Genomic DNA, 12791 nt, shown 5'->3' with positions numbered 1-12791 from the left:
ACCAGGTCCCCTGTCCTCCTGGGCTTGGTAGAGGTGGACCATGAAGTCACCTGCAGGCTGGTGCAGTACAAGAGGTGCAGGCTGGAGTACATTGGAACTGGGAGGTAGTGGGAGCAGGGTTGTCTCTGCTTTGTGGCAGCCTGTGGAGCCCCCCTCAGTCCAGAGATCCAACAAACTCCCCACTTGTCAGATCCAGAGGAGCTCTGTGCCATGGCAAATCTAGTCCCACTGCTCCTGGTATTGCTGTTGTGTCCCATACCCCCTCCATCTGCTGGGGCCATCCTGCTGTGTGGAAGGGTTACCCCCTGACCTGCATAGTTGTGTGGGGACCCCCAGTGCCATAGAGACACAGTAGAAGATGGAGAGAGGCATGACATGTCCCTAGCCTGCTTGGAAGTCTGCTCCCCCCTTCAGATGGGGGAAGGAGGCAGCAGGACCATCGAGGTATCTGGAAAGCACATTTCCACTGATACTGAAATCAAAGAGATGCTGGTGGGGTTCCAGGTCCTGACCTGGTGCCCCTTTTCCTGCTCACCACCCTGCTGCCCCTTTGCCAGGGTAAGTGTTGAGGAATGCCCAATGCAGGTCTGCAAATCTGGTGATCAGAGATGCCTCCTGGGGCCATTTGTGTTCAGCAGCTGGGATCTCATGGCCTGGATGCTGCTCAAGATCTTCTTCTGGTGGCCCATCATAGTGATGCCCAGACTCCGAAGGTCCCTGGAGAACAAAGACAGTGTCAGACACCCCAAGGGTTGGACCTGTGCTGGGATCCACAGAGACACTGCTCCTCCCCATGTGTGCACCCCGTGGGCCAGCCCAGGACCCCGCATCTGGCTCCTCTCCTTGTGCCCATCAGCACAAGCCTGCTGCTGCTGAGGGTCCATGAGCATCCTCCCAGGGACACAGAGGCTGCCATTCCCTTGGCCATATCCTCCTGACAGGACTGCTGTGACAGCTCCAGGGGGAGCAGGAGCAGGATCACTCCTGACATGCAAGTAGGTGACAAGATCGATGATCTGAAATTGGATTCAGTTCTAGTGAGATGCCCTCAGATAACCCAGTCAGAAAGACAGATGGATGATGAGCCTTCCCCACTCAAGAGCTTCCCTGGTGTGCCTGAGAAACGGACCACTATCAGCTCAATCCCACAGCAAAGGCCCCACATACAGCCCCCAATCGATGCTTGACAGCCCTCTGTCTGCGTCTCTCCATCTCCCCTTCACTGGCTCCTTCTCAGCCTGCTGCACCTCAGCCGAGGTGTGCACTGTCACATCCTTCCTGCGTCACAGGAACCGTCTGGCAGCTCCATGTCTTTTGACAGGGAAGAAGTCTTCTCAGAGGCAGGAGAGGTTGTTGTCAGCCCTGGCACTAATGCTAACACCAAGGGATGGGGAAGGTAAGCCCAGGAGAGGAGCAAATATAGTTGCCATCTTTGCTGGTACTGCTTGGAGCATGAGCAACCTGCATGACCCCCTATACAGGTGACAGCTCCTTACAGCAGGAGGAGGAGGATGGGTCAGACACATCTTCCCCAGCTTTCCTTAACCCAGCTTTGGTCACTTGGCTATGACCTTCCACTCACACTAAGGTCTTATATGGTACTTCCCTGCCTAGCTGCACTGAGCAAGGAGCCAGACCAGTGCTCTGGGCCTGAAGAAGATCTGAGGTTTGTTTCCCTGTGATCTCAGAGAAGCTGTGCAGTATGGAGCAGCCATGCTCTGGTCCAGACATACCTTTTGCTGGGGAAACAAAGGTGAGAAGAGCAAGGAGACAGCAACCTCATATCTGACCCTGCTTTGATCAGGAGGTTGGATTATACGACCTTGTGAGGCACCTTACAATCCAAATTACCTATGAATCTATGATAACACTGGAGAGAAATCACAGAGCACCAGAGGTGACCTGGTGCTCACACCCTCTCAAGTACAACTCCCAGACCTTCTCCCAGCAGTCAGCACTACCTTGGACATTGTCCCAGATCTCAACACCATTTCCTTAGGGTTATATCTCTGGCATTAGGGACCGACTAGATTGATAAAGCCAGGGCAGGATGGTCACTGTTAGGGGCTAGTGGGATGGTGCAGGGCAACCCAACCATTGTTACTCACTCGATGTTCATGCGCATCACCATGCCCAGGGAAGAGTATCCTGCCATGGCAAAGTTGTCCCGGTAGTGCCCCAGTCGGATGGAGTCCAGCCAGTCCTCCACGGTCAGGCAGGTGGCCAGGTCGAGGAGACCCCTGTCAAAGGGTGTTTGGGTGAACCTGTGAGCAGGAAAAAAAGGAGTTAAACCAAGAGGTGTTGGTCCTCTGTGGCCAGGCTGTGAGGTCCACCTTGAAGAGCCTGTGACCCTGCAGGTGGGGGCAGGCATCACTGCTGTATGGGCACTGCTACACCAGACTGTGGGAGCAAGGCAGCGAAGTGCCCACAGTAATGTGTGCCCATGAGCCCTGTGCATGACCATGGTCACAGGGAAGACACAGCTGCTAGAGCTGGACAGAAACACCCTTCATTCCCTGCAACCCACATGCTCTGCCCAGCACCAGCTCGTCACGCAGCCCTTACCGGTTCACGGTGGCCGTGCACTTCAAGTTGTCTGGGTTGCGGATCAGCTTATCCAGGATGCCAACAATCTGGGAGAAGCGTGGCCTCTCGCTGCGGTCCTTCTGCCAGCAATCCAGCATAAGCTGGTGCAGGGTGGTGGGGCAGCCCATGGGAGCGGGCAGGCGGTAGCCTTCCTCCACCGAGTTAATGACCTGGAAGGAAGCCACATGCCAAAGGGGAGTTGCACCCCATGCAGGTCCCAGTGGCCCAGACAATGGCACACAAGGCAGATCCGTGGTGTGTGAGCTGCTGGTACCATCAGATGGGGAAGCAGGGGTGAAGTGTACACAAGATTCATGCTAAACAACAAACAAATTTCTAGGGGGCCATGTGAAGCCTCTGGAGAGCTGGGAGCAGGCTGGATACCAAACACATACAGAAATCACTGCTATGAGAGCGGATTTATTAGGGCATCCAATAGGCCTAAAATATTGCAGCTTTCCTCTGGCAGACAAACAAGACCCTTGCTCACACTCAGTCATTCTACAACCTGGGCTTGCCCCAGCTCAGAGGAAATCCTGCTGGCAGGAACTGTGTGGAGGAGGCAGTGCAAGCACTGCATCCATTCCTTGCTGTCACCAAAGCCACTTCCTAAAATAATAAAAGCACTTGGGAGAGGGGATTCTCAGGACTCCCAGGGCAGGGAGAAGAAAAACAGGTTTACAGTCCCTGTAGGTGGAAAAAAACAAAAACCAGGAAGTTCTGTGGTACTGAAGTCAAAATATTCATTTTATCTCCTTTTGGAAATATTGCTCCCAGGTTATAGTTAGGAACATAACCTAATATTTGCCTATAATTTTTATGCCACTCTGGAGGTAAGAGCAGCTCCACATAACTGTGACAAGCCCAAAGCCGACTGCCAGGTGATGCAAGCCTGGTGCTCTCAGGGCAGTGGAAAGGGTGGACACCCAAGCCCTGGGTGCAGGAGGGACTGGCAGGCTAATGCAGTGGGGCTGCAGTGATCCTAGGGAAGCCCTGACCCCTTCCAGGGAATGGGAAAGGTGGCACATGTCCTGAAGCTCTCCAGCCAGCACATAGTCTTGTACAGAGCAGCAGACAGGGATGGGGAGACCCACAGCGCATACAACCAGGAAAGCTGCGCAGTGCAGTGATGGACAACAAGCTGATGTCCCCACTGAGGGGACAAGCACAGTGAGCACAGCCCTGCGGGGATGTGAGGAGAGACAAGGGCTGCTCCTTGGGTCCCTTTTCCCCAGCCCCGTGCCCCTGTGCACTCACATCCCGGTTGGTCATGTTCCAGTACGGGCGCTCGCCGTAGGCCAGCACCTCCCACATGACGATGCCATAGCTCCACACGTCGCTGGCCGAGGAGAACTTGCGGAATGCGATGGCCTCCGGAGCCGTCCAGCGAATGGGGATCTTCCCCCCCTGAAAAAGGGAGGAACAGCGGAGGCTCAGAGCACGGCAAGCTCAGCATCCCTAGCTCTCGTTAGACAAGTGGTACAGGGAGATGGCATCTTCTGGAAAGGGCTGAGGAGGCAAGCTGTACAGGACAAGCCTAGAGGTGTACCTGAGGGGTAACTTCAAGGTATCTCCAGTAGAGCAGGAGAAAGCTGTGATGTTTTACAAGGTCTTCTTCATGCACAATTCTGGCCCTCAGTGTTCAAAAGAGAGGAATTCAAAGTGATGAAGTTGAGCTGAGGGCTACCAGAGCACACAAGCATGGAGCTGTACCTGGGCACAGGCAGAGGGCCTGAGTTGAGCAGACAAGGAAAACAATGACATGTGCTCCCTGTCTACTGCTGCGTTGGCAGGCAAGCACTGAAGAGGACGATTTGTTGAGTTACAGGACCATACTGACAAAAGTCAGCAATATATGGGCTAAGAATACACTTAAGCTGGAAATGTGGATGCCAGCTATCTGAAGAGGAAAGCTGTGGTTAGGAAAAATCAGTTAGGTTTCCCAGAGCAGCTGGGGCAGGCATGAAGTGCTTGGGAAACCTTTCAGGTCATCCTGTTTAGGGAGAGTTGCCTCCACCCAATTGAGTCCTGCCTGCTCTGGCGCTCTTCTTGATAGGGGCTGAAGATGAACAATGTGTCCTTTGGGAGAGTCCCTTTGGGGAAGTAATCTCCTGAGCAGGTCAAGGACAACAGGGGAAGAACATCTCATCACAAGTGGGGAACAAGAGAACATTCTTGTTTTCTGGATACCCTGACTAAGACCTAACCAGAGATCTTGTGCTCCTGATCCCGTCACTGCATCCTTGTTGTTCAGCTCTATCCAGACTATTGACCTAGTCTTCCTCCGGAACAACCAGCTCTTATTCTGTGTCAAGGTGCCTCAAAACCTCTGCTTGTGACATTCCTGGTGGTTGCTCCCTCCTCTGGTGACCTCCCTACTCACATTCATACTGGGGACCTGAGACACTGTCCCTAGAGACTGGGTGGGATTGGAAAGGGTCAGCAGGTAGGTCAACACCCAAGCTCTCGTCCATCAGGTCACTTCCTGACCCAGAGTGGTCATTGACATAGTGTCTCTGGAAACTTGTTCACAAGGATTAAAAGCACTGGGGGCAAGCTCAAAGACTGGCTTGGTGGGAGGAGGGCCAGGCTCTGTGTGTTTGTGTGACACAGAGGAGGACATGGGCTGCTCTGACACCAGGAAGCCCAGGCTGATCTTGGGCTTCTTCTTACCCTTCCTCTGAGAGTCCCAAAGCCAAGACGCAGAGAATGCTGTACTTGAACCAAGCAGCAGGAACCTTCCCTAGAATTAAAGGATCTGAAATATCATGTTATTTCTTGAGATACCAAAGGGAGCAGCTGAATACAAAGACACACAGAGGACACATTCTGGCACACTTTTTCACTTGGCTGAAGCCAAGCCAAAAGCATGAAGGCCATGGTCTCCAAGCTGGGCCTCTGTGCACTCATCCCTCAGAGCTGCAACTGCTTTGGGCCATGTCCTGCATTGCCATCAGCTAACCCAAAGCAACTTCAAGCTCTTTCTGCTTCTTTAGTCTTTGTCCTTCTGAAAAGTGATGCTCAGACTCCAAACTGCCCCCCATCAGGAACTGTCTATCCACAACATTTTCCCAGCCAGAGGTGTGCCTGGGGAGCACAGTAATTCCTCCTTTCATGGCCAGAGAAGAACTAAAAGAGCACATTCCCTCAATATACTTCATTCCACCTCTGGTGATCTCCAGTGGAGCAGCACATCAAACTCCAGAGTTGTCAGGTTGGCCAGAAAAATCTTAAAATGGCTTCACAGACAGAAGTGTCTTACATCAAACCATCATCATCTGGGCTGCAAAGCCAATTCCCACCTTTTCCACACCCCTGAATAACGCAGAATCATATGGGAAAACTACTGCGTGGCCATGCTGCTGCTGAGTCTACCATAACACCCACTGACTGACCAATGGCTCTGGGACAACTGAAGGAGTGGATGGAGCTACAGCCTACGGAAGGACTCCAGCAGGGACATGGGACTGTCCCTGTGCAGTGGGTCACATGTGCCCACAGGAGTTGTTTGTCTGGAGAGCTTTGATCATCTCCCTGCTCTGTTCACTGCAAGCCTCAGTTCTGGGATGCCCCTGTATGAAGGAAAATGCTCAAAAGCTCTTTGGGTTCATGTTCTTGGTCCAGATACCAGCAGTGAGGTGACTATCTCCAGTCCTACCCTGCCTATCTTGACTTGAGAATGCCTAACTTTGCCATCTGTCAGTGGCCTGGGGCAATGACCACTGGCAAGGCTCAGCAAGGCTGCAAGGCAAGGAGCCACGCACCGTGGTGGTGTACGCAGCATCGGGGTCGTCCTCCAGGATGCGTGAGAGGCCAAAGTCAGACACTTTGCAGACCAGGTTGCTGTTCACCAGGATGTTGCGGGCAGCCAGGTCCCGGTGCACGTAGCCCAGGTCAGACAGGTACCTCATGCCCGCTCCGATGCCACGCAACATGCCCACCAGCTGGATGATGGTGAACTGCCCATCGTGTTTCTGGAAAGGAAATATCCCAACGTTCATTCGTGCTTTTCACCAGCATCCTATTGATGCTGCTCTCGTTAAACTAACCCCCTGGTACCTCTTATCTTTGACTTAGTACCTCTTCTAGCCCCAGTGCCTCTGTCTTGTCCTCCAGCCTACTTCCTGCCCCCCCAGAACCTCTGACATGCAGCTCAGGCAGATGTCCCTGCCTTTCCCCATGGAGCTGAGCACGATGCCCTGGTGCTGATGTCTGCTGTAGAGGTGAGAGCCCAGAGCACACCCCTAGAGCCCAGAGCACACCACTCTCTTGCAGGGGTTGCAGTGGTTGTGAGGCTAAGAAGCAGGAACCAGCCTCTCCTCCAGTCACTCAGCCCAGGGGGATGTGCAGTGAATGAAAATACAGAAGAGCTCCTTACCCTGAGGAAGGTGTCTAGCGAGCCATTCTCCATGTATTCTGTAACAATCATTACTAATTTGCCTGCAGAAGACAAGGGAGGTCAAGTTAGCAGAGAAGTCACCTTCCTCTGGGAAGCCCAGTGCCAGGCTTTTACTGGAAGAGATGTGAATCCATCCTCCAGCACCCCACAGAGCTGTCTCAACCCCTGCACCACACAGAATGGGCACAGCGTTGGGGATGTGGCAATAACCCCGACACTTACTCCTCCCTCCCAGTGCTATTGATGTGGCTAGGTCAGCTTCCTTATCCTGCGGAAATCTACATGCCATTAGCATAACACTTTGCATCAGAATGTGCCTTTTAGAAGGAAGACTTCAAATTATGATGCAACACAGGCAGCCTTTAAAATAAACACTAATGGGTAGAACATCTCCTAAACCAATAACCCTGACCTGGGACCACTGCAGAGCAAGGTGGTGAAGTGACACATTGAAAGTCTCTCCTGTAAGAGAAGGCAAGGGGGAGGAATGGAGGGGACCCCGGTAAATGGACATCTGAGAAGTGGGCATCGGGGGCAGCTGAAGGAGTGAGTGCACCCAAAGTGAGCCCTGACCCCCATCTCCCAGGGTGCCCAAAGGGAGGTACATCCCAGTTCTGCCCCGCCAGCATCCCAGCCCCACCAGCAACATACTCCTGGTCACCACCCCTTCCAGATGGATGACATTGGGGTGGTCGAACTGCGCCATGATGCTGGCTTCACTCAGGAAGTCCCGTCTCTGCTTCTCTGTGTAGCCGGCTTTCAGTGCCTTGATGGCTACAGGAATCTCTCTCTTCCCTGGCAGCTTCAGGCGGCCGTAGCACACCTCTCCAGACTCCCCTGCAAGGCAAGCGAAGGGCATGGGAAGCTCCTGAGCTTCCTGCACTGACCCACCAACACTATGGATCACCCTGTCTGCTGTGATCAATCCCCTGGGACTGCCGGGCTCTTTGTGCATTGCTGCCTCTGAGTACAGGAAGGATTTCCCATCTCCAGCTTCCAGTGCCACCTCTGGGTCCTAGGCAGGAATATCAGATACCACCTCCCTCTGATGCCTTATATTGAAAGTGATGGGCCAGTAGCAGTGATTACAGTGGCACTTGCTTTACTGCTTTTAATGAACAAAGTTGGAAATCTCCTAGAACAGCAGGATGTCTCCCAGCCAGGTTTCCTAATGCTGTTCTGGGGGTAAGCCCTTGGGATGCTGCTGGTGAAGCTCCATCTCCATCTCTGCCCTGTGCTTCCCTGCAAAAAATCCTTTTTGTTCTGAAAATGTGCCATTTTGCTTACAAATTCGTTTGCATTTTGTCACTGTAGATGCTTGCAGCAAGGTTTCAAAGCAGGGTGGCCACGCTGGAGCACCCACACAAGACAGGCTGAGCCATCTGCTGTGTCAGCCTGAGCTGTCGGTGCCACGCCAGCAGCCCCCTGCACTGGGCTGCCTCCAAGGAGCTTATTTCATGCATCAGAAAAACTCCCCCTCTACCCATGATTTTGATCACTAACAGGATATAGAGCGGATGAAGCCCTGGCTGAGCACTGTGCTAGTGCTGCTCAGCCTCCTGTGGTCCCAGCACAACCTCAGACTGAATAACCCTGAGCAGATGTGAGTGAAGAGGCATCCTGGCCTGGGGACTCACCAGACCCAATGACCTTCTCAATCTTGATCCGGGAGGCCTCAATTTCACGGGTGAGCTCATGCACAGCTTGGCAGGGGTCCTCATATGTGTGGGGGTCCACGTAGAACTTGGACTCGGGGAACTTCACTGCCAGGTTTCAAAGCACAGAGAGGAGATAAGCTCTTACAGACAGCTCTGCTAAGAAGTAGGGGCACCCAGCAGCTGGGCAGAGAATGGGCAAGGGCAGGACTCCTGGGCTGACATGCTGAGGAGCCACAGAGGTTGCACCCCCAAGGAAACTTAAGACACTCTTTAGCATAGCAGCATCCTCAGAGCAGTCCAGGACCCAGCTGCCCAGGTCTCCTCCATTGGATTATCCCCCTCCATTAGGCCCCCACTCTTCTGGCCTGCCGCTATCTGGGATGAACCACCACAGTCCCATCTCACACTGTGCAACCCCTCAAACCCCATCACCAGGGTGTCCCTGGGATCAGAGTCCCTGCTTAGCTCTCCTGGACACATCCCCAGAAGCAGTCAGTGGTCCAAACCACAACAGTTCCAGCGGGTAATGGTCCAGGTCACTGCCCATCCACAGGGCTGAGACCCTTCACACCCCAGCGGCAGCAGCAGGGAGGGTCCTACCTTGCCCATTCTGATAATGCATCTTCTCCTCGTCGGAGTCCTGGAAAGCCTTGCTGTACCCACAGTGCCTGCCATGGGGGGACACAGGTCAGAAGAGGTGCTCTTGTCCCTCACTCCCACCAGCAGCCCAAAGGCAGGGTGGAAAGCAGTGTGTGCCAGGGCTGTAGGCAGCCTGGGAGGACCTCCAGTCAGCAGTGGTACTGGTTGTGCTATTGCTATGGCTATCGCTATCGCTACTGCTTTTCAGTCTGCTCACATAGAACAGTAGAATCAACCAGGTTGGAAAAGATTACCCCAAGACTGACAATGAGGGGAAGGTCTGGAGACTGCCTCTGCCTCAGGGAACATGGAGGCAGGGTGACCTCTAAACAAAGCGTCTTGGTTGCTTATTAACTCCTGACCTATGGATGCTCTGGAGAAGTTGAGAAGAGAAAAGCTGTGCTCAAGATCTCCTGGAGCTCCAGCCCTGCTTGGTGACAAGCCATACTGACCTCCAGACAACACTTACCTCTTTTTGCAGATTAAGACCACCAGCAATGCGACAAGGCCAGTGATGAGTGTGAGGCAGATCCAGACAATCGTCATTGTGTCGTACCGGAGAGAAACTGGAAGAAGCAGGGTAGGAAGAAGGTGAGCTAGAGAGCAAAGACTCTGCTGGGCTCAGGAACCTACCTAACCCAGTGGGGTTATAGTCTTTAAAGATTAAGCACCATCACCCATGCAACCCCAGCTTTGGGGCTGTCCCAGTGTACAGGGATCCTTTACACATGGGAAAACCAAGCATAGATGTGGGAAAGCCATGGTGATACAGCAAACCAGCAGAGAGTGGAGTCCGGAGCCTTGGGACCCCACCAAGTCTTCCTTGCCTTAACTGCTATATCCTTCCTCCCTCTTCTTTCTAATGTATAAGCACATCTCAGAAGGGTAACCTCAAGCAAGCCCTGCGAGCTCCAACCCCTGTGTGGCAGAGGAACACTGGCCATGGAGAAGGTCACCACCATTCCCCAAGCTCCCTGCCCCACACGTCTCACACCCCACAGCTGCAGCCACTCACCTGGCTTCCCCGTCTCCACCTCCACAGTCTGACTGAACCTCCCGCAGCCAGCGGACGTGCGAGCCCGAACCTGGAAGATGTAGCGGGTTGCAGGCTTGAGCCCAGAGATAGTGGCAGTGGTGCCCTTGGATTTCAGAGTCGAGTAGCTCTGCATTTCCTTGTCCTGACAAAAAACAACCCCAAAAACCTTGCTGCATCAACACAGCAACCACAAAGCCTTCCAAAACAGTCCTTTGTGCAGCAACTGCTATCAGGATTTAAACCAAGACCCTGTCTAAACCTGCCGTGCTGGCACCAGTTTGCAGCAGCAAGTAAGTTCAGCATTACCTTCTCGTAGTACTTGATCTCATACTCCAGGATGATGCCATTGGGCTGGTCTGGCTCTTGCCACAGCAGGGTGACACTGTTCTGGCCTGTGCTCTCCTGCTGGACCACCATGACCTGGGATGGGGCTGGGGATGCAGATGACAGGGTGTTAGGTGCCTGCTGGCGGGGGTCCTGCATGGTGGCAGCAGCCAGATACAGCATCAGGGAAGGCTGGATCTGGAGCTTCATGCAGGAGCCTTGGTTTAAGACATATTTCTGCTTTAATTAAAGCCATAGAATCATAGAATTACAGAATCAACCAGGTTGAAAAAGATCTTTAAGATCATCAAGTCCGACCATTACCCCAGGACTGCTACCACTAAACTAAGGGCCTCATCTACACATTTTTGTGGAGGTGAGTGCTATGAAGGGGTTTGCAAACAGACTTTTGTTTGCCTCAGTTGCCTTAATCTCTTTTCCATGGAGTGAGCAGGCTCTGAGGAGATGAAAGAGGAGGGCACTGCCCCAGCACAGGCTGGGGGGGACACTGGTGCGTTGCTGTGATCTGGAGCCAGAAAGAAGGGGTTGAGGGGGTGGTCATGGAAATCCCTACCAGGACCTTGACCCCTCCTCCCTGACCTGAGGAAGTGGGAAAAGAGAGAAAGGGAGGATGATAAATGCCCAGAGGGGTGATCAAGGACTGATCACCAGTCTAAAGGTATCCCAGGGGTGTTCTCTTGCCCTCAGATACTTTTCATCTGCCTGGGCCTGAGTTGGGATGCTTGTCCTTGTACCTGCCATGCCCAAAATGAAGCTGTCACAGCCAGAGGACCCAACTCACCAGCCACTTTTCCTGCTTGGGAAATGGCCCCTGGAAGGACCCTGGGGAGTGTGAAGGGTGCTGCAATGGCCACATGCAGCCATTGGGTCCAACTCAGGGGAACTCATGGTTCAGACACCACTTGTGACCTCAACGGCCAGATGAAAAATGGGATGTGGTGGCTCTGGGGAATATGGAGCTGCCATTTGCCATGGCTGCAGCACAGGAGTGGTGTTGGAGAACAAAAGAGGCCACAGGGGCTGTGATGGGGTACCCACGGACTGAAAGGCAGCAGCTGTAGCTCAGTTCCTCTTTGGGCTGGCTCTTATGAGGAGCAGAAACCACTGTTGGGACACAAGACCCCAGGTTGCTGGGACAGGGTGGGATGGTGGGAATCTGCCCCAGGGCATCTCTGCTGCACCCACTCCTGCCCTGCTCAGGGCCTGGGCCCCATGCAGCATGGCTGGGTCCCTCACTGTAGTGAATTTCTTCCTCACATCCAGCTTGAATCTCCCTTTTTTCAGTCTAAACTCATCATCCCTCATTCTATTTCAACAGTCCCTGCTGAAAAGCCTCTGCCCATCTTTCTTTGAAGACCTTTGAAGGTACCTTCCACCTCAAATTATTCTATGATTCTATGATTTCCTGGGGAAAAAGCAATTCAAATCAACGGATTTACAAAGAGGAGACATGCATGGGAGAGACTTTCCCCAGCTGCTGTCACCTGCCAGGGCCTGGCACTGGTGTGTGCTAAAAGCAGAGCATGAACTGCTGCTAGGCCCTTTGGGAAGGGACAGAAGGCTGGAGGAATGGCCTGAAAGATTCATGCTCCACTTAATGTTCCTGTCAACAAACAAGTGTTCTTCATGCCCCCTGCCTCCTGCAGAAAAGGAGCCTCTACCAGCAGCTGCAGGCTGAAGTGGAGGGAAAGGAGGGTGAAAAGGGATTCTGTGAACCAGAGAACCACTGTTGCCTTGGGCAGCAGCTTGTCTCCAGCCCACTCTGGCTCCCTGAATCCATCTCCTACAGCAGAGAGAACAGGAGCCACATCTCCTGGGCATTCCATGCCCATCCCCAAACCAGCCTTTGGCTGCTAGGGGTGCTGCAGATCCTGGCGGGAGCAACACTGGAGCAACATCAGCATCAGCCACACAGGCAAAGCCTCAGGTCGGGGGGTGTCTGCTCCTCCTACCTGCCTGGTTTGTTGTGATGTTGGCGACTGCAGCTCTTCTAGACTCCAGGCTGAGGTCAGAGACGCCGTTGACAGCCTCCACCCAAAAGGAGTAGTTGGTGTGGGCCAGGAGGTTGGTGACGGTCAGCGCGCCCTGCACCAGGCTCATCTGCTGCGGCACGAAGCGGATGCCGCTG

At 53.5% G+C, this 12791-nt stretch overlaps 1 protein-coding gene across 1 annotated transcript; it reads right to left on the bottom strand.

Moving 5' to 3' along the window:
* Positions 1–602: 602 nt before the first annotated feature.
* Positions 603–12787, bottom strand: LOC104407807 (ephrin type-A receptor 8-like; the record flags this gene model as incomplete). Its single annotated transcript, XM_010017187.1, has 13 exons — positions 603–717; positions 2109–2264; positions 2566–2756; positions 3844–3993; positions 6351–6560; positions 6965–7026; positions 7637–7822; positions 8623–8748; positions 9244–9311; positions 9752–9848; positions 10298–10460; positions 10625–10749; positions 12616–12787. Coding segments are annotated over 13 exons (1821 nt in total), but the record flags the coding sequence as incomplete, so codon positions are not given.
* Between the last annotated feature and the right edge of the window lie 4 nt (positions 12788–12791).

This window comes from Nestor notabilis, unplaced genomic scaffold (assembly GCF_000696875.1).
Source record: "Nestor notabilis isolate BGI_N333 unplaced genomic scaffold, ASM69687v1 scaffold5676, whole genome shotgun sequence".
NCBI lineage: Eukaryota > Metazoa > Chordata > Aves > Psittaciformes > Psittacidae > Nestor > Nestor notabilis.
Note: the sequence above shows the minus strand (reverse complement) of the source record. Positions and strands in the feature narration are given on the sequence as shown.